The sequence below is a fragment of the Plectropomus leopardus genome, chromosome 16, assembly GCF_026936395.1.
Source record: "Plectropomus leopardus strain MGB_pleo_1.0 chromosome 16, ASM2693639v1, whole genome shotgun sequence".
NCBI classification, from domain to species: domain Eukaryota; kingdom Metazoa; phylum Chordata; class Actinopteri; order Perciformes; family Serranidae; genus Plectropomus; species Plectropomus leopardus.
In genome coordinates, this window is record NC_142191.1 from 4,488,246 (window position 1) to 4,513,279 (window position 25,034).

General features: G+C 38.0%; 1 protein-coding gene across 1 annotated transcript in view; it reads left to right on the top strand.

The window, feature by feature from the left end:
• The window catches only part of phip (PHIP subunit of CUL4-Ring ligase complex), a 61,087-nt gene that overhangs the window by 1,057 nt on the left and 34,996 nt on the right, over positions 1-25,034 (top strand). The window contains exons 5-15 of the mRNA XM_088089856.1: positions 3,563-3,713; positions 5,839-5,937; positions 6,263-6,423; positions 12,740-12,961; positions 14,615-14,715; positions 15,112-15,182; positions 16,073-16,173; positions 17,985-18,025; positions 18,593-18,691; positions 20,421-20,577; positions 22,916-23,050. Of these exons, the coding sequence (XP_087945982.1) occupies positions 3,563-3,713; positions 5,839-5,937; positions 6,263-6,423; positions 12,740-12,961; positions 14,615-14,715; positions 15,112-15,182; positions 16,073-16,173; positions 17,985-18,025; positions 18,593-18,691; positions 20,421-20,577; positions 22,916-23,050 (1,338 nt within the window). The remainder of the gene's footprint in view (positions 1-3,562; positions 3,714-5,838; positions 5,938-6,262; positions 6,424-12,739; positions 12,962-14,614; positions 14,716-15,111; positions 15,183-16,072; positions 16,174-17,984; positions 18,026-18,592; positions 18,692-20,420; positions 20,578-22,915; positions 23,051-25,034) is intronic.

Consider the following 25,034-nt stretch of genomic DNA (forward strand, 5'->3'; position numbering starts at 1 on the left):
AGTTAGAAAACAGGAGTTTTTGAGGAGAATATAAACAGTACATACAGTAAAGCTGGAGTTGCAGCGCGCATTTTTTAGGGGCAGCTGTCTGGCGTGGATACATTTTTTTTGGAGAGCTGCTTCCTCTTCTTTGGGGGGTTTTTGGATTGTGGTGCAAGCTCGGATGGAGGAGAGATCAGTTAATGTGAAGATGCGAGGTAACGTTGAGCTGATATCTTATAATCGCGCTATTAATTGACGCGCTAATTGTCATGTAAACAAACAGGGGCTCGCCTGAAAGCGCCGTTTACGCATGGGGGCGTGGAGAGAATTAATCATCGCGTGCATATTTATTATTTTTGCCAGTTTGCTGAAAAGTGTGAACCCGTACTTTTTTGGGGGGGTTATTTTTATTTGATTGATATTTTAACATTAATATAAAAATTACGGCATATGGCGTATTTAATCTGCGGCATTTTTCTGGCTTACCCGCTCTTTTACGCACACGGATGAACACCCGAGACTAGATCGCGTGTGGTAGATTCACCCAAATGTCAATTTATACGTTTAAGACATTATTGACAGTCTTTCTGCCCGCCTGTGCTTTTTTTCCTCTCTCTTCCTGCTTGGCTCATTCGGCTCTCCGTTCCTCCTCCTCCTCCCTTTCCCAGCAGATCAGCCTGCCTCCTGTCTATTGTGCATAATTTCCTCTATTAGAAAAAAAATACTGCGGGTGATTTTTAATTATTAGACCAAATAGAAACATATAAAGGGGGCAGGGGCGCAGGATCGGGCTGTTTTGTCCGCGGTTGTAGGCTGATGTCTGGACTGCTACAGAAGGGGGTTGGGCAACAATGAGGCTTTGGCTTCAGCGATATTTTAATCATTAACGATATTAATTGTGGTTAATTAATTAGGGCTGATTAATTAGATGTATCGCTATTTGAATTTTGCATGTAAAACACAACGGGAAAACAATGTTAACAATTTTAAACCTATTTTTGGTCAAAAATAGCCTGTTTTCATTCTAACTACAATTATAGCCATTTATTAATTTTAATTTTTAATTATTTAATTAATTAATTATTTATTATTTTTTAAGTATTAGACCTATATTTTCAGGGGAGTAATATCTTAAAGAAGTGATTTTTATAAATGTGTAAATATTTGAAATATAATATAATTTTTAAAATGTAGAAGGATACTGGGAAGCTTGCGTAAAGGGGCCATGTGCTTTCTGGTGCTGCTGTTGTGACTCGTGATATCATTACCCTTAAGATGCAACTAAAATAGAGTAAATTGTTATTGCACATCTCTCTGTCGGTGTGTGTGTGTGTGTTTGTCGTGGCACTGCATGCACCTGAGAGGCTGATATTAGAAACACTGATCACGTCTCTGAACCTGCAACAGTGTTGAAAGCAATTAAGGGGTCATTAATTGTGTGTGTGTGTGTGTGACAGAGAATACTGTCAGATAAAGGGATGGAGAAAAAAATGTGTGTGATTGCAGTAATTGTTTAATTTCAGGCTCATTTGACCCCGTTCAGATATTTAAATGAGATGTGTCTGTAACAAAGATGATTACCTGCACGTCTGGTTTAAATGAAAACGTTTAAAATAATCCTGAAATGAGCACAGTGCTGCATGCTGCATGTTTATCTCTCTCATCCCGTCGGCGTATCGTTTTCCAGTCACTCAGACACGTGTGTTTCTTTGAGGTAGGCCGTGCAGGAGTGTGCCCATGTGTCAGTGAAATCACAGACTCGCTGTGTTTATAACAGTGTGGCTTTCATTCTGCTTCATGCTCGTGTTGCATGCCACACCCCCTTCACTGCTGCTTTACTGTGCTGCAAAGACAAACATTTTGACCAAATTTCAGCATTTATGTGTTGCAGATGCTCTTTTTTATCTTTCCCCATTTTGTGATATAGATATTTAATGATTGATAATTGTGTTGGTGTATTTGAAATGATGTCAGTCAGTAAGAAAGGTTATTGTTTTATTTATTTTTACCTTTGTCCGTGCTCGATTTGATTCTGGCGAACTCCTTTTTTGAGAATAATAATTGATTTGATTTTTTTTAAAGGGCACCTTTACTTTTGAAATTCTCAGCAAACCATCATGCATTTGGGGTATTGACCTTGTTTTTGTGCTTCCCCTTATTTTGCTGAAGATACATTTTTGTACTCGTGTGCTTAAGAGTTTGAAACTAAATGGACTCAAGCCAAAGAACAACCCTTTTCATCTTCAGTCGCTCGTAAATACTTAGTTATTCCCTTTTTTCTCAGTCGCTCTTGGAACAGAGTCGGACCTACTGAAAATGTTTTTCTTTGTATTATTAGTTAGTTTATGGTGTAATAATGTGACACATTACTATGGTTGTCTGTCTAGGGAAGTTTTCTTTTCCTTGCAACAAAAAGTGTGGAGCTGTAGGGTTCCCATGGTCATGGGAAATCTGGAAAGGTCATGGAATTTTATAATCACATTTCCCAGGCCTGGAAAAGTCATGGAATTAGTCGAAAACATTGAAAGTTTTGGAAAAGTCATGGAATTTTGTTGTTTTTAAAATGTTTCCAGCATATTTATTTCTTGATGGTGGCTCGCCGTGATTAAAACATCTGCTGCCACATATTGATTTTATATTTGTGGAGCTGGACTGTTCATTAGGAGTGCTATTGGAATATACAGGATATATTGCCGGTTATTGATTACACCACACTGTTAGAGTGCAGAGGGTACTCTGGGCACAGACGGAGCAGCAGTGTAATTGAAACTTAACCCTTTATTACACTGGGTCTAAAAATGGGCCTTTTGCAGCAGCTGCTCCTCTCGTCCATCGATCAGATCAGCTCTGCAGATCAGCAGATCAATCATCCATCCAGCGACTTAATTTCCTTAAACTGCTGCTGAGGGTAGACTCAAGACGAGACCTGTGAAAACATCTGAATTTAAAGGTGGAACAAAGATTCCAGTCCTTGAAAATTCATGGAATCAGAGAAATTCTTGAATTTTTTAGAAAAGTCATGAAATTGAATTGTGTGTACTGAAATAAATAGTTACAGTAATATTTTGGCAATTATCTTCCAGGTAATGTGACATAATGCTGAATTGATCGTGGAAAACCTGGAAAAGTCATTGAACTCCAAAATCGCATTTCCCAGGCCTGGAAAATCTGTGAAATCAGAAAAATTCTTGAAATTTTTGGAAAAGGCTCAGAATGTTGTCATGTGTAATGAAATGAATTACAGTAGTATTTTTGTGAATATCCTTCCGTGTAATGTTACACTGCGGCAAATTTTCTGCAACTGTTGATGTAACGTAGCTCTAATAGAAGTTGATTTGTGATGTTTTGTTTACCATCACGTAGATTTTTTCAATTTCTCTCAAAAGTTGTAAAATTTCGTCCATGAAATTGTGTGGGAATCCTGGCGCTCGTACAGCTTTGATGTCACAAACCAGCATTTTGGTAACAAAGTGTCTTTTACATGCGTTCCTTTTTCACTACACCACCTCGCTCTCCTTGTACTTGTGTTTCATCATTTACCATTGTGAACATAAGCTGAGCTACATTTGTGTGTGTTCAGGTGAAGCTTTACCGGCACATCAGTCCAGACCACCTGCTGCAGGTCTGCTCCAGAGTTTGTCCGCTGCTGGAGAGGGAGGTCCCTGCCAGCGTGCCTGGACTCACCAGCCTGCTGGGGGCTGGCAGACAGAATCTCCTCCGCACCAGCAAGAGTGAGTAGACACACAGTGCATGTGCACATGATGAGCTACTTTAATGCACACATATGCAAACACACCCTCTCAGGCTGCTGCACCTCTCTGCACGATCTGCACACTAACAGGATTCATGTTAATACATTCTTTCATGCGCTCGTGCAGATATCAGAGAGCATGCACACAGAACAAGCTCGTATGCCGAGACAAGTTATACAAACTATATGATATCTATGCATGTGTCTCTTTTTTTGTTGCATTTTCATTTGACAGTTTCTGATCTAAAAATCTTTAAAAAATGCCTTAATAGAATTAAATTCTCCTAAGTCAGGTGTTCAAAAGTCTTAGAAATGCTTAAAAAAGGGAAGAAGGATTTTATGACTTTTTTTCCCGACGTTGCGTTTTAAAAAATGATTTAATTTTTTATAAACAACTAACTGAATGCCTGTTGCATTAAAGGGAAAGTTCAGATTTTTTGAAGTTTGGAGTAGATTTTAGTCGGCATGCCTTCAGTTTGGAAAAGACGGCTGGAGTCTCACATGGAAGCTAAGCAACTCACTGCAACAAATTATATTTTAGCCACCAAAAAAAATTCAGTTTGACTTTAAGTATATGCTACCTTGAGAGTATTTTCATCAACCTTTCTGTCAGATAGCCTGATGCGATGGTGAAGCTCTCGTCAAAGCCTAAAATCATTACAGCTGGCTGAACACAGGAGCTGCTGGTCTACTGCTGCTCAGTTAGTTTGTGTTGTGTGACTTTTTGGTAAATCTAAACAAACCCTTTTACACGCCAAAGTCCGAGGCAGCTGTAGACCAGCAGCTCCAGTGTTCAGTGATGTTTAATCACTTTTTTTCTAAATGGAGTCTGGCTCTGAAGAGAGCGATATAACAGCTTCATTTTCCAGTTGGAGATCACTGTCTGATATGAAAGTGAAGTAGTGAAAATATTCTAGAGTGCACTTAAAGTGATGTTTTTTTTAGGAGTCTAAAATATTTTTTGTCGCTGACCCCTCCACAGCAGAAGATTTCTTAGCTTCCATGTCAGACTCCGACCTGCTTCTCCAAACTGGGGGTGTGCAGACTGACATCTACTGTGTGTAATATACTGATTATGGATAAGTACCTCATACAGCCCCACTTCAAAAAATCTGAACTATCTCTGTAATGTCACACAGCTCAGGAGAGTGGAGCCAACAACACTCATAATTTGTTTCCAGCCGGGATGCTCAGAGCAGAGGATCCTCTGTCTGATGGCTGTCACTGTACCCCGGACAACGAGGGGAGGCGCAGCTTTAACGAAAACTGCCTATTTAACCAAGATTTGCAGCACGGCTGAAACCAGTGAAGGGCAGTGCGTATGAGACCTGGTGTATTATGCAAATGTTTTAAACCCGATACAATGGGAGTCAAGGTGGTGGACTCCCACATGCAGAGTGAGGAATACAAAATTAACAAAAAAAAAAACACCCACCATTTTCATCTAGTTAATGAGACCGATATTTGGAACGGATATGCATTTACAATAAAAATAAAATCTTTCTGTCAATGTTTAGAATTTTGAATATAACAAAGTCCAACACAAAACTTTGATTAAATGCTTTTAGCAAATGTTTGATCAAAACAGAAACTTTCAGCATCATATACAAGTTCACAGCAACTTTTTTATTTTTTAATTTTTTTTATAAAGTAAAGTAAATAAAGTATGAATAAATAAAAAATAGCTCCCAGAGGTTTCACAGAGTCAAAGTTCCTCCCATGCTGACATTTTCTCTGTACTTTTTAATTAATTAATTTTTATCGGTAATTATCAAAATAAAATACCGATACAGATAATCGGCAAAATACTAAATATCAGCCCAATAATTGACCAGGCTGATGATCTGCCATGAAAATTATGTTTTATTGTACAATAAACATATGGACAAAATTGTCCTTAACCTTAAATAATTGCTGATGGTTTAATTTTTTTCTCTTCAATTTAGGTTATTGTACAATTACTGGAAAATCAAACAAATGGTATTAAATAAATTCTTACATCTACTGTGCCTTAAGCTGTAGGAACCCGGGGTTATATGTCATACGTGCACCTGCTCCGTGCCTGTGTGTCTTCATGCGTCTCCTCTGTGTTTGTTTGTCTCCAGACTGTAAGCATGTTGTGTGGAAGGGCTCGGCGCTGGCTGCGCTGCACTGTGGACGACCACCGGAGCCGCCTATTATCTACGGGAGCCCTCCTAATATCGGTAAAGAAAACATTTGAATTCTGCAAAACAAAAAATGAAGATTCAGTCGTCTTTACTGTTTGTTTTTTGCCTTTGATTTTCAGTCTATGAGTCAGATTTTATGTACTTTACTGTGTTTTTGCTTGCCAAGTAGCATTTGACAGCAGTGTTATTATTGATTTTCTTCGCAGTGTAGTTCTGCGCAGGGTTTTCTGCTGTCACGGCCCATTTTCATGTTCTTTGAAATCCTTTATTAAATGAGTGGGTTTTCATCGATTTGATTTCTTTACATATGCAGATGTCCTCCTCACCGATGTGTGTGTGTGTTTTTTTTCTCGCCATCCAGTCGAGACGAGCTTCAGCCGTCGACTGAATGGCTCCTACCGTCTCCGGCAGCTGGTGCCCACAGCCGTGTACCAGCACATGAAGATGCACAAGAGGATCCTGGGACACCTGTCGTCCGTGTACTGCCTCACCTTCGACAGGACGGGACGACGCATCTTCACGGTAAGGCTGCAGTCTTTGTGTGCATGTGCGGCGTCATGGGAAGGCATACATTCATTTATTTCTTTAAAAGTGACTATATACAGTTAAAAACATTTGATGCACCGTGCTCAGAGCTAATTAGCATCTGCAGTCCCTCAGCAGGTCAGAACAAAGACACAGCACAGTAACGTAATATAAAGTTGTGCAAATTTTTTTTTACACATAATCATTTCGATGCATACGTTGTGTACGGTATGTGGATATGACCTGGATCATTTTTGCTGACCTCGATATTGCCTGTTGTGTTTACATGTGTGTTCATTAACATAAGAATATAACAGTTTAGTCAACATGATGCCAAATAAACAGCAGGATTTTCCCCGAATCTCTTTTTTTTTTTAATCTCTCCTCTCTCGCCTGCTTGCCAAGTCTGAAGAAAAATAAAACAAAATTTCAAAGACGACACAGTGTAGCTTACGGTACCCTGCTGCTGCACCTTTGGAGTGGAGGAGGCACATTTCTGATAGTCTGCTTGTCTATTCCTGACAACAAGCCAGAAAGTTGGTCATTTGTAGTTTTCTACCCTCCAAAAACTTCATCCTCAGCTCTGTAAAGTCACCTTCAAATTTCCCGGCTCCCAGGCCGTTTGTCCCCGGTAGCCGACTGCAGCACACCGGCAGGATTATGGAGTTAACTGAGGTGTTCCGGGAGCTTTGCTAAGCTTGTCTAGAAGTCTCAAGAGGCCTGACTTGATGTTGTTTTTGTCGGCTAAATTGTGAAGCAAATCTCTCGAAGTAATTTTGGACTACTCCTATAAAGGTACTTTAGGCAAGGCAGCTCTCTTGTATATCTTAAAGGAACTGTGTGTAAGATTTAGGGCGATTTAGATTGCTTTTTGCAACCAGCTAAAACTTCTCCTAGTTAGAATTTCTTCAGTGTTCAGGTTTTTATCAGGAGCCGAAATATCTGCAGAGGTCTCTTCCTCTCCTACACTAACAGATCAGGTGATTTAAACCAGTGAAAACACTGAATAAAGCAGTTTAAAATTGAAAATCATTGTTTCTACTATGATGTTTGGCCTGTTGCAGATAGGCCGTAAGCGCAGCGCCTGCTTATGTTTGTTCACCTTTTTTCACCGATAACTGAAGATCCAGACGTTCAGGAGGTTTTAACCGAGAGCCGAATTATCCGTAGAATAAATCTGTTTCACGTTTTTAAAAAAATCAATGTTTTTTCAACTCTCAGGGGCTGTTAACTATTGGAGATGACATGAAACCGCGAATGTCCCTTTATAGAGTCAGTGTTTGGTTTGTCCATTCTGGGCTACTGTAGAAACAATTTTGCAACAAGGTGATCTCCTCAGACAAATATAAATATGTAGATAAAAAGAGCTCCTTCTAAGGCAATGGAAACACAACAATTCATTTTCAGGAGGTTATAAACAAAAGAAAATATACTTATTATATTATATTATATTTTTGCCAATTTATCCCCCTAAATCCTACACATTAGACCTTTTAACAAGTATTTAAAAAACTATAAAAAAAATTTTCATATTCTAATTAAAATGTCTGCATATTCTTTAGTTTTAAAATGTTAATTTCTCATTGAAAGTGTGTAATTTAATTTAATAATTTCATTAGTATGCTATGATATTATCATTAAATCAGTGGCATAAAATAGTCACAAAATGACAATAATATTGTTTATCGCAATATTTCTGAGACAATATATCGTTGCACAGAAGTAGTTATCGTGACAGGCCCGGTGTTGTGGTGTGTTTGTTGACTTCGGCTGGGATGTATCTCGCTGGTGTGTGTGTGTGTGTGTGTGTTTGTGTGTGTGTGTGTGTGTGTGTGTGTGTGTGTGTGTGTGTGTGTGTGTGTGTGTGTGTGTGTGTGTGTGTGTGTGTGTGTGTACTGGCGTTTAAGCGGCGGATTCAAAGTGATTTCAGCGACATTGTTGTGCGCTGGTGTTTGTTTAGGGTCACCTCTTGCTTGCTGTGTGTGTGTTTGATTGTTACAAGCTGTCTTCTGCTTCCCAAGACGAGCGCGGGTTCGTATTCCCTGCTGTAGTTCTGGTAGGAGGTAATTACTGTTTACCTTCCTGTGTTGGGACACTTTCGCTGAGTGACTCACTGTGAAAAACGGGAGAAAATTCACACATCTTTGTAGTATTAAGTTACCTTTTAAGGAAGTGAATCAAGGACCTCCCCTTGTCTCTTTTTAAAGGAGGAAGCTGACCTTTGCCCTCTGGATGCCCCTTGTGTAAAAGTGGCTTTGTTCGCTTCCTTTTCGGTGTGATTTTGTCAGAGATTCGGCGCAGCTTAAGTGTTAAATATTGAACGAACAATGAGATGATGTTGGTTTAATGTCGCCGTCCTTCTGTTTGGATCCTTGAGTCAAACACTGCCTGCTGCTATACACCATTTTCAGCTTTCACTTCTTAAATCTCTAAAAATGGCTGGCTGCTGAGGGAGAGGGAGGGAGGGGAGGAGAGGGGAGGGAGGGGGTTAGATTGACTCCCTCTGTCTCTCTTTTCCTCTTATCTCTCTTTCCACCGCTCGTACACCACCCGCACTCTCTCTCTGTTTCTCTCCCCCGTCCCTCATCCTGCGCTGCCCCTCCTTTGTTCCTTTCCCTCTCCTCTCTTCTCCCCCCTTCTTCTTCTTGCCATTTCTCATCATAACTGGAGAAAATGTTTCCTCTGAGGCGCTGGCTAAGTGCCAGAATTAAAATTCATTCTTGGTCTCCCTCACTTTCTCCTTCTCCCTTTTCTCTCTCTTTCTCTCGCTGTCTCCTTTCATCACAAGATCATTTTTATTTATATATTTCCTTATTTTCGGATCTCTCCTCACTCTGCTGCAGTGGAAGACAGACTGATTGATCATCTTATTTAGCCCCAAGCGTTCGCCACGATCATTTGTGATCAATGAGCAAGTGCATGTAGGTTTAGTTAAAGAATTGATTGGCAAACAGCCACATCGATTTGCGTGATATAGCTTTAGAAATGGCTGCAAGCTCATTATCACGGCCATTTGGAAGGACAAATTAGACAAGCTGGTTTGCATTGTTTGCAGCTTTCATGTCTGTAGCAACAAAGAAAGTTTGTGCAAAGTCTTTTTTCCTAAACCTGCACCGGCGTATCGTTTTTTTTGTCCATCTTGCCACAGCCGTACTTTGTCCTTGAGCTTTTTCTGAATCACTAAGGGAGCGCTCGCTGTTTTGATCAGTCCACATAAAATAACAGCTCCAGTCTGACTCTGTTCTGCTGGTGATGGAGCGAGCGATTATGATTTATTCTGAGGCGGGGGTTGGTGTTTTCATCTCACATTTCCTCTAAAAATCTATGCTGATGCTGATAGTGTGGTCCGTCTTATAAAACACTTTGCAGATATAAAAGGTTTCGGCATGTTCTGTAACTTACTGGAATCACGTCAGTCTGTCAGGGGAAATCGTCCGACCACGCTTAATAAATTATATTTCTAACATTTCATTTTTATCCTCAACCTGCCTCATTGTGTGAATTTCTGTCCTTTTTTTTTCCTCCCAAAAGTCACTTCTTTGTTTCCAGCTTGTGTAAATCACACAAACTATTAGATTATGTCACGCTGCGTTTTTCACCTTGACTCTGGCTACCTGTTGGTTTTAAAAATGATTTTTGAGATTGTAATCATGGCACAGATGGATCTGGCACCGTGTTGAATCACAAACTCTTTAACCCCTTACAAGTTGGATCAAAGCCAGAAAGTCTGGGTTACGTCCCCGGAGGCTGTTTCCACGTCTTCATTAGGGTCTCAGTCGTGCATTTTGCAGTCCGGACCTAAAAAATCTGCCTCTGGGCAACTAAACTTCTCTTAGATGTATGGATTATTTATCATTTATTGTGTGTTTTTTTTTTAAACATTGCTTTTGTGCTCCTTTTTTAGCTTTTCACTTTCGCTTTTACTTCATTCATTACTCACAATAAGTATTCTATAAACGGAGCCACCTCTCAATAATAATGATAATAATAATAATAATAATGATAATAATAATAAACCTTATTTGTATGCACCTTTCATACAAAAAATGATGCCCAATATGCTTTAAATGCACCAAGTGCTTTACATGAAAAGACATAAAGACATAATAAAACCTGCATGTGAAAATAAGAGAAGATCAGAATTAATACACAAAATGCATCTTCACTTGATAATATGAGTGAAAGCAATAAGAATAAAAATAAAATGCATAACATACAGAGATAATTTTGATGATAAAACAAAAGCAAAAAAAAACAACCTAAAAATAGAGTTCGAAATGCAAAAACTTAAGGAAAATACAACATTTTAAAGAGGTGCATCAGTGCGGAAGCACAAATTAAAATGCAAAGGTCAGAGCTAGTTAAAGGCTAAGTGAAGAGAAAAGTTTTTAGTTTTCTTTTAAAAATATTTATTGTGGTGGCCTCTCTGATATCTATAGGCAGTGTGTGTTTACTCGTCTTTTTTGGTGCACTCTTCCTCACAGAGCGGACCGTCGGTCTCACAGCGATGTGAAAAATCTCAGTTCTGAACTTCTGTGTAGTGACTCCGTTTGTATTTGTTTTTCTTGTTGCTTGTGTTTAAATGGCATCTCAGTCGACATTCACTTTACCTTGCTCTGGTTTGAGGAGCCATTGACACGGCTGCAGGAGCCGCTGTGTGATTGTATGTAAGAGGAGGGCGTTGTGGAAATGTTTGGATGAATGCTGCTGTCTTGGTAACTTTTGACATTTCTTTTAGTCCGGACTCTTCCCTCAAGAGGCTTTGCCTTTTGCAAGACCACCATTGTTAAAACGCGTTTGTTCTGTCTTGCCTTGTTAAATAAAGGTTGAATAAGAGAAAGTAAAATAAACCTGGAGGTGGTGACTCTGGTAGCTCAACACAAAGAGCACGTACCATTAAGTCTGAATTTTTGCTGCTGAATTCCAGGTTCAAGTCCAGTTCAGGGCCCTTTGCTGCAGGTCTCCTCCTCTCCGCTTTCATATCTGTCTCTCTGTCAGTGAGGAGCAGCGCTGCATTTATGTCTGCACTTTGTATGCTTTTTTATGTGGTAGCCTTTATGTACAAGACAAATTACCCCATGGATTAATAAAGTAGTCTAGAATATTAAATTAAAAACAAAGCATGAACATTTTTAAAAAATGAATTCTTTAGAAAAAAACAATTTCCTCAATAACCCACATTTGTGTGATTTGTTCAATAATCAGCATAATGCACAGACGGACTGTAATTTAGTGTATTGCAAGCATTACAAAATAAAAGAACAGAAATGTAAGTGTACTTTTTATTTTTAGCTGAGTTATCATAGTTTTGTTTCTTTTTTATGTTTTTATTTTTATTTTGCTTTTAATTCAGTTTAGCTCAAGTTAGTTTCCAGACTGGATTTGCTTGTTTCCATTTAGTTTTATTGTTTAAAAATGTTTAGTTATCACTAGTTCTGGTGTAAGTTTAGGTTATTTTGATTTTAATATCGGGGGTATTTGTTAGGGGTGTATTTTAAATAAGTTTGTAACAAGTGTAACAAAACAAACGCAACACTTTTATGAAGGCAAATGACTCCCAGTCTCAATAAAACATTTGCACCAGTGCATCATTATGCAAACTGACCAATTCACAAAAACAACAACTTAAGACCTTTATTGTATATTCTTAGTTTATTTTAGTGAGTTTTGTAAGAACACAATTCCTTATTTTCTGAAGTCTGTTTTTATTTTTCATTTCAGTTACTAAAATGTTTTTTTAATCACCTTATTGATGTTTTTAGTTTAGTTTTAGTTGAATATAATAACCTTGGTAAGCGGAGCTCTTTGTGTTTGAATGATACTTTCTGTGTAAACCTCGAGTCCATAAACTCACACCACAGTGACATCACTTCCTGTTGATTTGGCACTGATTATTCTAATTGGGATACTTTGAGCTTTAGTTAGCCGCAGATACTCAGGTGAAGGTTTTTACACGACAGCCGCAGTGTTCACGTATTGTCCTTACTGGTAACAATCAAATTAATAATGTGCATGTAAACACTTTGAAATGTTCAGCGTCACTTTTCGACGCGCCGCAGATGAATCACCTCTATTTTCTGCATCTGAAGAACCTCATTTCCTCCTCTGTTTGTGTTCCAGCTTTGTCAGAGTGCTGACAGTCTGCGGCTGCAGAGTGCCCAGATATATTTTAAAGTCTTTTTGAACTTGACATGTTCAATTTGTCTTACCAGAAGCGAGGCAGAGGCAGACACGCCACTTCTCAAACTTTATAAAATACCAGTCTTCACTCACGTCTGATAGCTGTATCGGCGGCGCTTTCTTCTTCTTCCAGGGCTCAGACGACTGCCTCGTGAAGATCTGGGGAACAGATGACGGGCGTCTGCTGGCGACGCTTCGTGGCCACGCCGCTGAGATTTCCGACATGGCCGTCAGCTACGAGAACACCATGATCGCCGCTGGTTCCTGTGACAAGACCATCAGGGTGTGGTGCTTACAGACCTGCGCCCCTTTGGCCGTCCTGGAGGGTCACGCAGCGTCTATCACCTCGCTGCAGGTAAGAGGACGCTCGCTGTGTGCTTTTGCATGTTTGTTTTTGAGTGTATTTGGTTTCCTCCAAAAAAGGAGTTTAAAAGCAACTAATAACAATTTTAAAAGAGGGCTATTATGCCTTTCCTTATTTTCTTTATATATATTTATATGTGTCTGTAAAAGCAGTACATTAGAAAAACTTCCTCAACTCAAGTATCTGTCTTAGACTAAATTTCAGCCAAGCGGAGGTTTTAGTTTGAGTTCTGCATGTTGATTCATTTTATGCTGCCAGATTCTGCATAACTGTTTTCGATATAGGATGAAAAAAGCACCACCATAGGTTTTAACTGTTAGTAGATGAGGTCAAGATGAAACCTCTAACATATGAGCAAAAGATGGCACGACTGGCTGATATCCAGTATGTGATAAAAGCCAGTATTATTGTCATCAGCAGACTCATTTTTACAATCAAATTTGCATAATGGTGCCTGTCGTGAAAGGTTAGGGCAGGCTATGTTTTTTTGTGTGTTTATTACCTTTCCTATTCTGTCTGTGGCATTTAAATTCAAGCTGTTTTATTCCCACTGAAGACACAAATAAAATTAAAAATAAATAAATACATACATTTAAAAAGTAAATAATTAAAATTAAATAAAAATAAAATTTAAATAAAGAAATATAAATAAACAAATAAATAAATAAATAAAAATAGATATTGCAAAAAAAGAATACGATATTTCCTGAGACAGCTGGACATTGCAGTGTTTAGAAAATGTTATTCAAAAAAGACTTAAAGTGTATTTGCTGTAAATGGATTTCATGTTACTGTTTAAACTTTTAGAGAAAATGTAGGCACCTTCCCTGTCAATTTAAGGTGAAAAAACCCCAAAAATATTTTAGAAAATGTATTCAACTTTCAGTCACTCCTGAAAGTTTCAACACTGCTTTTTTCTTGTGTCTGTATCCTGCTGTTCGGTGACAGTTGGTTTGCTTCTTTACGGTTCATTAGTTCGTCCTGTGTGATTTCTGCGTGCATGTTTATAAACTGCACGATGCCATTATGAGGCGAACGGAAAAAATGCAAAGCAATCTTGCTTGATTAACCAATATTGTGCGGTGTACCACATGTAGTTTATTTTGAACAACAAGCCATTTAAAATCCATCCTGCAGCCGAAATTGTCCCTCAGGCCGGACTTTGGACATGTCTGTAATAAAGGAGCATGTCATCCGGATAGACGGCACGACTCATTCTTTGGTTTTGAATTGTTTCTGAAGAACAAATGAGGTTTAAAGAGGACTGAGCTACATTAGTGTTTGGATATGAGGCAAAACTTTTTGGTCGAATCTGTTTATTGTTGTTTTTTTAGTGTTTTTATGGGATTTGTTGACAATATGAATAAAAGAGAACGTTGCAGATGTTATCCTGTAAAGTTTCAGACTACACAGTGTTTGGCCTCTGTGTTAATATCTGTTTAATATTTTCTGCGCTTTTATTTTTGTTTTGTTTGTGTATCTGTGTTTTTAAGCTTGTGTGCTAATCTCACACCTCTCCTTACACTGTTATGGATGTTTTTTAAGCTGACTGCGGTTAATTTTCTTAATTTTGCCAAAGTGTTAGCAACGTCTCTCGATCGCCCATTATACTCAGCTGTAACCTCTAATTGGTTGTCTTTGCAGTTTTCTCCCCTCTGCTGCGGCTCAAAGCGCTACCTGTCGTCCACCGGCGCTGACGGCACCATCTGCTTCTGGCAGTGGGACGCACGCACGCTCAAGTTTGGGTGAGAAACACATACAAAGTGCACACAGGATGCACAGTTTCACCTGCACAAGTGCCGTTCACACCTCCTGCATCGACACTTTGTTCAGCAGTTTGCCAGAAAACCTGCTGCTTTTGTCATATTTGTGTATCATAACACAAGTTTGCTGAGTTTGTAGTTTTACTTTGTGTTATCTAGATGTTCTTAAAGACTGTATGAATTTAAGCCGCACAAGGATTTTGGATGATATGTCACTTTTTTTTTAATGGCTACTGACAATTTCAACTTCCATTTTTCTGCAGTGCTGCCTTCAAAAATAATTAAAGTTCTATAAAGCATAAAGGAAGCCTTTAAAAACTGGGATTTCAATTCAGCACGTTTCATTTTAAATGTCTCTTTCTTTTTGTGTGCGTCCAGTCAGAGGCCCAGTAAATTCACAGAGCGCTCCAGACCTGGCGTCCAGATGATCTGCTCCTCCTTCAGTGCAGGTGAGAGCGGCCCGCTTTTGATTTTCACGCATGCTTCGAGACCACCGGAGGGGAAACGGCAGCAGAAAGAGCTGAAAAAAATGTGCACAATTAGCCCAGATTAACTGAAGAGCTAGCACAGCAGACAGCCGCTCTCAAGTGGGCCTGCTGCTTCGCACTAAATGTGGGATGAGTGTGCTTCACAGTTGTTGAGTCTGTTTCTGTTTGGAGGTTAAATTGACCTTGAATGTTTGAAAAATTATTTTTAAAGTTTCTTTTACAGAAAAAGTTTGCACTCACAAATACAAGTTAACATTAACTTTTAATACAAGTTTTGCAAAGTTTTGTCTCCCCATGGTTTGATTCGTGAAGTACATATTTTTTGGAGATGAAAAAAGTAAAGTTAAAAATTGACATACGGATGTTGCACAACGTATACAACAGTAAACATGTCAACTAAACTTATTTAACAACGGATCAAATACCCCCCTCCCTGCTCCAACTTAAAAGACAGGTAAATTAAACAATAGATAAATAAATATAATAATTATGATAATAATAGAAATAATAATAATAATAATAGTAATAATAGAAATAATAATAATAATGATAATAATGATAATAATGATGATAATTATGATAATAATAATAATAATAATCTTATTAATAATAACAATGATGATGATAACGATAATAATAATGACAAAAACTTCAGTATATGAGTGATGGACACATATGGGTACATTTGAGAAACAGTAAATAAGACATGCATATGATTTTTTTATTTTCATGATCATTTATGTTAATATAAAAGTATTGGGATATATGCATTTATCTCACTGATGCTGTGTGTGTGTGTGTGTGTGTGTGTGTGTGCGTGTGTGCGTGTGTGCGCGTGTGCGCGTGTGCAGGCGGTATGTTCTTGGCCACAGGAAGCACGGATCACATCATCAGGGTTTACTACTTCGGTTCAGGCCAACCAGAGAAGATCTCTGAACTTGAGTCCCACACAGTGAGTCCACCGAAAAATCTTTGTGTCAAAGTAACTCTGTTTGTCTGTGTCACAGTAAGATGCTTCAGAATGTTTTGACTTATTTATCATCAAGTTTAACTAAAAACTTTTTTATATTTAGTTTTTGTCAAGTTAATTTTAGGGCAGAGCACACATGGTCATGAGTATTTTTGTAAACGTAGCTATTTTTATGCATTTTGGCTTTCCTTTCACGTGCAAACTGCATTTTAGGTCACTGAAAACTGACCTTCTGTAAAACGTTCAGGGTGAAACTCTGTTTGCAGTGCTGACATACAAAAAACACAGTAAACTGATTTTTTTTGGCTTGAGACGTCAGAGTATCTCCGTCTCACAGGACTGAGCCAGTTCAATCATTTTCAGACGGGTTTGATATCAGGCTGAACACCAGAGCGGACCAAATTTTACCCGGTGTCCCACTGACTAAGCAGCTGCTCCTGAGTGGAACGTAACGACACCGTGTCCCGACAGACAACATCATCAGACCACCGCGTCCCATTACGCAACATCGGAGTTTTTACGTGTTTGCACATAAATGTAGAGTTACTCTTTCACTATACTGAGGTGTCACAGAGGTCACTGCTCCAGGAAACCTTCAGGTCACAGCTTTTCTCAGGCCTCTGATTGGCCGACACCTTCTTCCTTGCTTGGCTTTAGGGTTAAGTTTATATCGCTTCCTGATGGTTTGACAGCACATCAGTTGTGTTTATGTGTTTTCGATAGAGATTTTTTATAATAGTCTGTGTGGAAAGATTTTTTTCAACTTTTTTTCCCCACAATCTGTTTACTGATTTTTTTAAAAATAGGACAGTTAAGGATGGATAAAAAAAAGATAAAATTTGGTCAATCCAGTAAATTTTAAACAAAAGTGTGAGTAGTAATTGAATTAAAGAGCAAGACAAAACTAAGACGGGACTAAGGCAAGACAGATACTACAAATCAAACAATATAAAACAAAAATTAGAAAGAAAATAAAAAACAGAAGAACGTGTTAATATATGTATCCAATAACAAAAGTAACATAACGTATTAAAACATATTATAATGTTTGTCGGTCGGACAACTGCCTGTCACCTTACAATTTAAAATACATGTTTACGGTCAACTGAATTTTTATTTAGTTTTAATCAACAACAATACGGTGTGTACATTTACTTTTTCTTCAGGTGTATATCACACTTGTACACATTATTTTAATTTTTAAATTACATAAACATAAAAAAAGAACAACACAGACATCCACTCTTAAGTGTACACGGTCAAATCTGTCAATAGGAAAGGAATATAAAAATAAAAATAAAGACAATTTTTTTTAGAACAAATGAGGAAAAAACCCTAAAAAAATAAAGATAGAAATAGAAACTAAAAATAAAACCCCTGTTTACAAAGATACAGTTGTCCGTGTGAATGAAGCCTTCACCTTGAAAATAGTAATTTGACCAAAAAAACAAAACTTACATTAAACATCCACTTATTTGCTTTTTACCCAAAGCTTTCAACTGTATTTCATGGACTTCCTCAGCAGAGCCTGCTCAGTTTTCTTGGAGATTAGTCATTATTCTCTAAAACAACTGAGCAAACTGCATCAATAGAGGAAGTCCATGAGATGCAGGTGAAAGCTCTGGAAAAAGCTAGTAAGTTGGCCTTGAGTTGAGATATTTTTTGGTTTGTCAAACAGATGATTTATTGGTGATACACGATAAAACGCTCATGAATTGAAAGACTATCAGAGGAAATTTTTGTCGCCTATTATGTTGTTTTTGACTTTGCTTTTGTATTTTTTTTTTACCCAGGACAAAGTCGACAGCATCCAGTTCTCACACTGCAGTGACAGGTAGGTGTGCACAGTTGGTGTATGTGTGCATGTGTGTATTTGTGTGTGTGTGTGTGTGTGTGTGTGAGAGAGAGAGAGAGAGAGAGGACGTTTATTAGAGCGTGTATTAAATGGTAACTAAAGTTGGTGTTTCTGCTGACACCATCAAGTCACATTACAACACCCAGAGGCTCCATACAGACAGCAGTGCACACACAAAAAATTAACCACACCTATTATAAAGCTAACAGACACATACACACACACACACAAACACTTGCACATATCATGCACTCTGTGAGTGTTAAATTGCGTGTGCCTATGTGGAGTTTGCAGAAAAACAAGCTCAGCTGTAATTCCCCTGGGTCGCTGTAATCTCAGCAGTGAAGGAAGGAGACTGTCTATGCAAAAAGGAGAGTGGAGGAGACGGAGGAGGAGGGGGGAGGTTACATACAATTAGTGTATCCTGATGTGCACAGATGAAAGCGTTCATTGTGCTGCAGAAAGCTGACATAGAACCAAGCGTTAAATTTACAGTTGATATGCTGCATGTTCTCAAATGTGTGTGTGTGTGTGTGTGTGTTGTAGGTTTGTCAGCGGCAGCAGAGACGGTACAGCACGAATCTGGCAGCTGCAGCCTCAGGGCTGGAGGAGCATTCTGCTGGACATGCAGACCAAATTACCCGGGTATGTGTGTGTACGGCTGTCAAGAGTCTGGCTTTTCCACCAGCGCTGCCGTGCTCAGAGCTCGGAGCCGTGGGTTGGGATCATCCTGCGGGTTCCGATGTCAGTCTAAATTTGACAAAAATCAATCATGCTGTATGCAAAAGACCCACTCCTATTGTTTGTGAATGCTCCCAGTAGAAAGCATGCAGTGTTTTGAAGTTAAACATTTATTGAGGAATACTTAAAAGAAATGTAAAATCCTTTGTTTCAGCAGCCAAAAATGCCTTTTCTGCAATTCTTTACATCTGCATTTATTTATGTTGACTGCATCATCTACAGTGTGTAAATAATTAAGTTAACCCTTTGAAACCTGAGCAAATTGGTTTGATGTCTTTCAAAAACATGCAGAGAAGACAACAAGCAATTTAAAAAGACATGGTCCAAAAATTAAAAAAAGAAAAAAAGTTCTTAAGTTCTAAAAAAAAAACATATAAATAGGCAAAAAAAACAAACAAAAACAAAACAAAAAAACAACAACTTAAAATGCTGAGATTTTTTAAAAGGTTTATTTATTTTATATTGTTTATTATTATTACTATAGCTTTCTGGACATTTTTCAGAATTTTATGGATAGTTTTCGATTAATCCTCCCCTCTGATTTAAAACAAAATTTTAGACAATTTCCTTATCCCTTTTTAAATAATTTCTTGCCAGTATGGTCATTGCCTTTCTTCTTTTTTAATGTTGATCCAGGTTTCAAAGGGTTAAAGAAGAAAAACAACAACACTGTCACACCTGTGGCACAAAGTGTGACACAGTGATTGATTACCTGACTGCTCCCAGACAGAATATAGATTTACGGGAGGCGTCAGGCGACAGTGAATGAATGAAGACGACTGTGACAAGCTGTTTAAGCTTTAATAGCCTGAATGAACACAACAAACACGAGACAGCAGTGAGAAGACATACAGATTTTTAGATAACCTGGTTATCTTAAAATATTTAATTGTTTTAGATGACTTGGATATAATAGAAGGTATTTATTTATTTGAAGTAAATTAAGTATAAAGTTGAATGGACTTCTGGTCTTTGCAGTATAATTTGAAGTCTTTGGAAATGCCTCGAACTTAACTGTGTTCATACTCTGAAAAAAGTACATAAAATCTGAGCCAAGGAGTTGCACAAGAAAGTGTTGAAATGTTTTAGATGTTTATTGCAGTTCAGCAGATGTGAAAAAATATTTTTCATTATTAACAGTTAAGAGATAAAGGCCTGGCTGTCGAAATAGCTTGTTCCTTGTTCATTGTGGAAAAAGACTGAGAAAAGAAATAAGTTTATCTATATATATATATATATTACTTTAAAAGACTGGACAATTTAATAGAAAATAAATAAATAAACAATAAACAAATAGGCACTGCACATACATAAGAGACACAATATGGTAAACTGAAATTGTCGTAATGTTTGTCGATCCGATTCATACCCAGTGTTCCCAATTCAGACATTGGCCTGCAATTTAAATTCAAATCAAAGTCCAAATTAAATTTAAGTTCCAGAGATTCCAAGTTTCTTCCTTTTTTTCCAGAAAAAGATGAATCAAAACCTCCGAGATCAGACATTTCCACTTCTATCTCATTTATAATACATCTTTTATTTGCTCTGTTGTGTAGTTCTTGTTTATAAAGTAAACCACACTGACTTTATTTGGTCCGAACATGACATCAGTGTATCACCATCTTCCCTTTAGGAAGTACAACCCTCCTCCGCTTGAGGATAAGGTGACGAAGCTGAAGGTTACCATGGTAGCATGGGATCGCCATGACGGCACGGTGATCACGGCGGCCAACAACCTGACGCTGAAGGTGTGGAACTCCATCACCGGAAACCTCGTCCACGTCCTGATGGTGAGTAGTGATCAAACATGCTCACATGCACACAATGCTCACACAGATATAAAAAGTCAGTGTTTGCATTCATTTTACTGAAATGGCATTCAAACAGATCTCTGTCAGTCCTACAACTTGCTCTTCACTTTATTGAATTATTTATTTATATTATTTCATTTATATTTCTTTAATGCAGGGACTGTTAGATGCTCTTCTTATTGACATATTCAAGGACGTGGGCCATGTGATAGCTGCTTTCAAAGCAATGCATTCAAACTCAGAAGAAAAAGTAAATTTGGACATTAATAGAAATGTGAAAATATAAATTTGTTGTTTCTTGCATTTAAAGAGTTTTGGTTTGGTAGCTGGCTCTGAAAACTGAAAAACGCCAGTAAATTAATACTTCATCCCCCATATGAATGTTTGAGGATCAGTCACTCATCCCGTCTAATGTTGAATTTGGGAAGAAAACTTTGCATGTCTCCGGTGAACAGAGAATCCAAATACAGAGAAAATTCTTGATGAATTTTAATTAAAAGGGTGACTGTGTTTAACAACAGCAAAACCATATAAAAACGGTGACATTACTCACTGCAGTGAAAAAACAATTGCGGTTTGCATTCCAGCCCCAAAAATTATGTACATCAATAATGTCACTGATCATTCTCCGGTTTATTAGAGAATTTAAACCCTTCCAGGGTTTCGTGCTGTTGCAATTGTAACAATTCATGCGACAGTACTGGCTCTGAAAATGCATCATATCCTAAGTAATTTCAATTTAAAAAAATAATCTAATGATGAAAAAAATGGGTAAAAATATTGCAACTTGCATTGCAACTTTGTAGAAAAGCTGCCGTGAAATCAGGCGTTCCAGGCCACAGAAATCCCAAAAACAGCCTGCAAAATCCTGAAGGGACTGGTTTACAATTGAAGTGTGGGAAGTTTACTGCAGGCTGGATTCTCTGCTCACGCTGACAAACAGAGCGACAGGATGGCTGACTCACATGAAAGGTCCAAAGTGGGTAGAAAATACACCACTGGTTTCATGTTATTGATGTCTGGTGTATCAAATGTCTAAATATGCTGTATTTTTATAAACCATGATAATCTGGTCACTTCTCTCGCCGTGTGCAGGCGCTGTCTCTTCCCTTTTTTCCTCTCACAGTCGTCTTACTCATACAACTACAGTCACATCTACCAACTGCTGTTACTAAAGGCAGAAACTCTGTGTTTTTGCAGCTTCATTGTAGATGTTTATATCTGCTCTGTCTCACTTTTGACTCACATCCGCGAGTCCTCTTGCTCTCTGGAGCAGCTCTTGTCTCCGTCTTTGCCCTCCGTGACACGGCAGCCTTCAGTGTCGATCGAGGTGAAACCAATCAGACAGTGTTGTGGGCGGGACGTTGAGCGAGAAAACAGAGTGTTTGCTGCAGACGGAGGGGCTGCATCAGAGCCAGAGTTGCATTTTTAAAGGATTTTGTTATATCAACTCAAAAAAAAAATAATGCAGTGATGACAGTTATGTCCTCATCATTTTTTTGGATACGGTTATCGTCACAGCCCAAATCGAAACATCTGTTTTCAAACTCTCACACAGCTCTCGCAGTAGAATCTAAGTCTCTTGTTTTAGTTTTAAAAAAAATATATTTTCAGAACACAAGGCTCACAATATTACAAAACAAATCTATCATGTACAGACACGGTTATAAGGTATAAGGTATAAACCCCCCCAACCCAAATGCACTCATACATATAACGATGTAAGATAACAGAGGTAAAATATATCTGTAAAAACATGATTAAAATAATAATTATTACATATTAAAAAGAAAAAAATCCAAAACAAAATAATAAAAAATACAAATATTAATTAACAGGAATAGGAATGTATAAGAAAAGATATAGAGGTAAAATATGGCTGCAAAAACATTAAAATAAAATAAAAATAATAATTATGATATTACATTTAAAAAGAAAAAAGTTATAAAAAAATAAAAATGTATTAATTATATAAATATTAAAAATATCTAAATATAAATATTAAAAATTAAATAAAAATATTTACATTGACGTTATCCCAAAAAGTGAAATACATTGTCCTCTGACTCTTATCGACAGCGTAAGGCTAAAGATGATTTAGGAAGTACTTGGAGATATTAGGAGATCTCATGTGGGACTGGGTATAGTTTGCGTCCTCTCTGAAGGTTATCGGCCTTGTTACAGAATTTGTTTGAGTTCAGATGGTAAATAATTCAGGAAAGTACCCCGAAACTTATGAAATGAATCCTCATTAAGTCTTTTTTTTAAATATATATTTGAGCGTGTTAATCTGTATGTTTATGTTGTTTTCCTCCAGGGTCATGAGGACGAGGTGTTTGTCCTGGAGCCTCACCCCTTCGATCCAAGAATCCTCTTCTCGGCGGGGCATGATGGGAATTGCATTGTGTGGGACCTGGCCAGAGGAGTCAAAATCCGCTCCTATTTCAACATGGTGAGATGCTCGGACACCCTGTGCCTCTCACTCACTCTGACTCACTCACTGTCTGTTTTGTCTTTGGGCTGAATTCACACTGACGCTCAAAGTGTCCAGATCCTCACATGATGTGACACGCTTTTCTTTAACAGTGAATCAGCAGAATTAGCATGTTATTTTCCTTATTCCTTCAGTCTTTGCTTCTTCCCTACCACACATTATTTTGCTTTTCCTTTCTCAGTTTTGTTTTTTCGTCTCACATTCTTTCACTGTTCTCTCTGCCCTTATTGCTTTCACTTTCTCTTTTTGCTTTCCTGCTTCGTCATTTTAAGCACTGGTTTTGGCCACTGGCGTGAGTCTTTAGACTGCAATCATGACACCACACTGACACGCATATGCCAGCGCACGTATTTACGTGGTGCGTTAATCATTGTACCCACTGTTGTATTTCCTGCTTGCGTCTCTATGGTTACCAGGGAGAGCATTAATCACAGTCTCAGAGCGAGTGAGTCACTCGGTGTGCCGGTCAGTCGGCCAAACCTTGGTGTTGATCATAGACAGTGAATGGTGTTGTTTGATGACACAAAGTGTGTGATTGTTAAAATGGCCCAAATTTCAGATTGAAACTTAAAGTGAGGCTGTGGAGCTTTTGCTGAATAGCGACACTATGTGACACTAAGTGACTATTACAGGACAGTAATAAAAGATGCTAAAATGTCAGATATATGACTCAGTAATGTCAGTTACACAGCAATATCTGTGTAGAGGTTGCTGATGTTCGTGCACCATGCCCTACAGAGGAAATGAGCTGTTACCTAACATGAGCCACCATAAACTACAGACAAGCAAAACTGAAGCAACAAAACATTCGAGCTTATTGAGTTGAGCAAGAATTTATTTATTAATTATTCATTTGACTTTTAATTTAAAAGAAGAAACATCAGTTTTCTTGTGCTGTTTTCAGGTGCCTGTTACAATTATTTAAATCTTTGGGCCCCTGAGCAAATTAGTGCTATTTCTTTCAAAAACATGGGGAAAAAAGGCAATGAACAACTTTGTCAGAAATGTTCCATAAATTGCAAGAAATGAGTAGATTTAGAGAATTGTTTTTAAAGAACGCGAGAGAAAAAAGCACTATATTTCTAAAAATCATACTTTTGTTACAGAATTATATATATATTTATTTAGTTTCATCAGTATAATTTATTGCAATATTCCTGTACTTTTCACTAAATTCTGGCTAATTTTTGGGTCATTTCTTCGTTTGTTGCTCATTGCCCTTGTTCCAATGTTTTGGCAGAAATCAAACCAGTTTGCTCAGGTTTCATAGGGTTAAAAAAAGGGACATAGACTTGCTTTAAAGGGACAAAAGGGACATCCAGAGACCTTATTCTGAGCAGTTTCATGTAGGAACTATTTTCTGTCTACCAAACTACACCTGCCAACCGTATCACTGCGCCGAAAGAAGTGTGTGTTTACTGGTAGCTCAGCAGATGAGGACGCCATAAATGTTTAAGGCCTAATCAACTTATCATAAAGGTGATGTCTATATATGCTCTTAGGTTTACATGCATGTTTATTTCAAACCAGAATGTTTCCAAAATTTTATCCAACATGATGCCAGGTTTAGTTTTAAATTTTAAAGGATGTACTTGCATTATCATGCTTTTATCAACAAATTAGTGGCATTAAATTGTCTTAAAATGACAACAGTATTGTTTATTGTAATTATTTTTGGGATTATTTGTCGTCCGACAAAAGTCGTCACCCCCGCAGGTCTGTGTTAATGTTAACATCTGGTGCTGTCTCAGACGTCAGCGTCTTGTCCATGAGAAGATGCAAACTTCCTTTTGCACAGTGATTTGGTTGCTGGTGTAGTTCTGTAGAGAGAAAGTAGTTCCTACATGAAACTGCTCACAAGGAGGTCTGTGGATTATCTTTAGTTATCGGGTCATGATTTCTGGAAAGAGACATTGCTGTTAAGTTTTTGCACCACATGCAG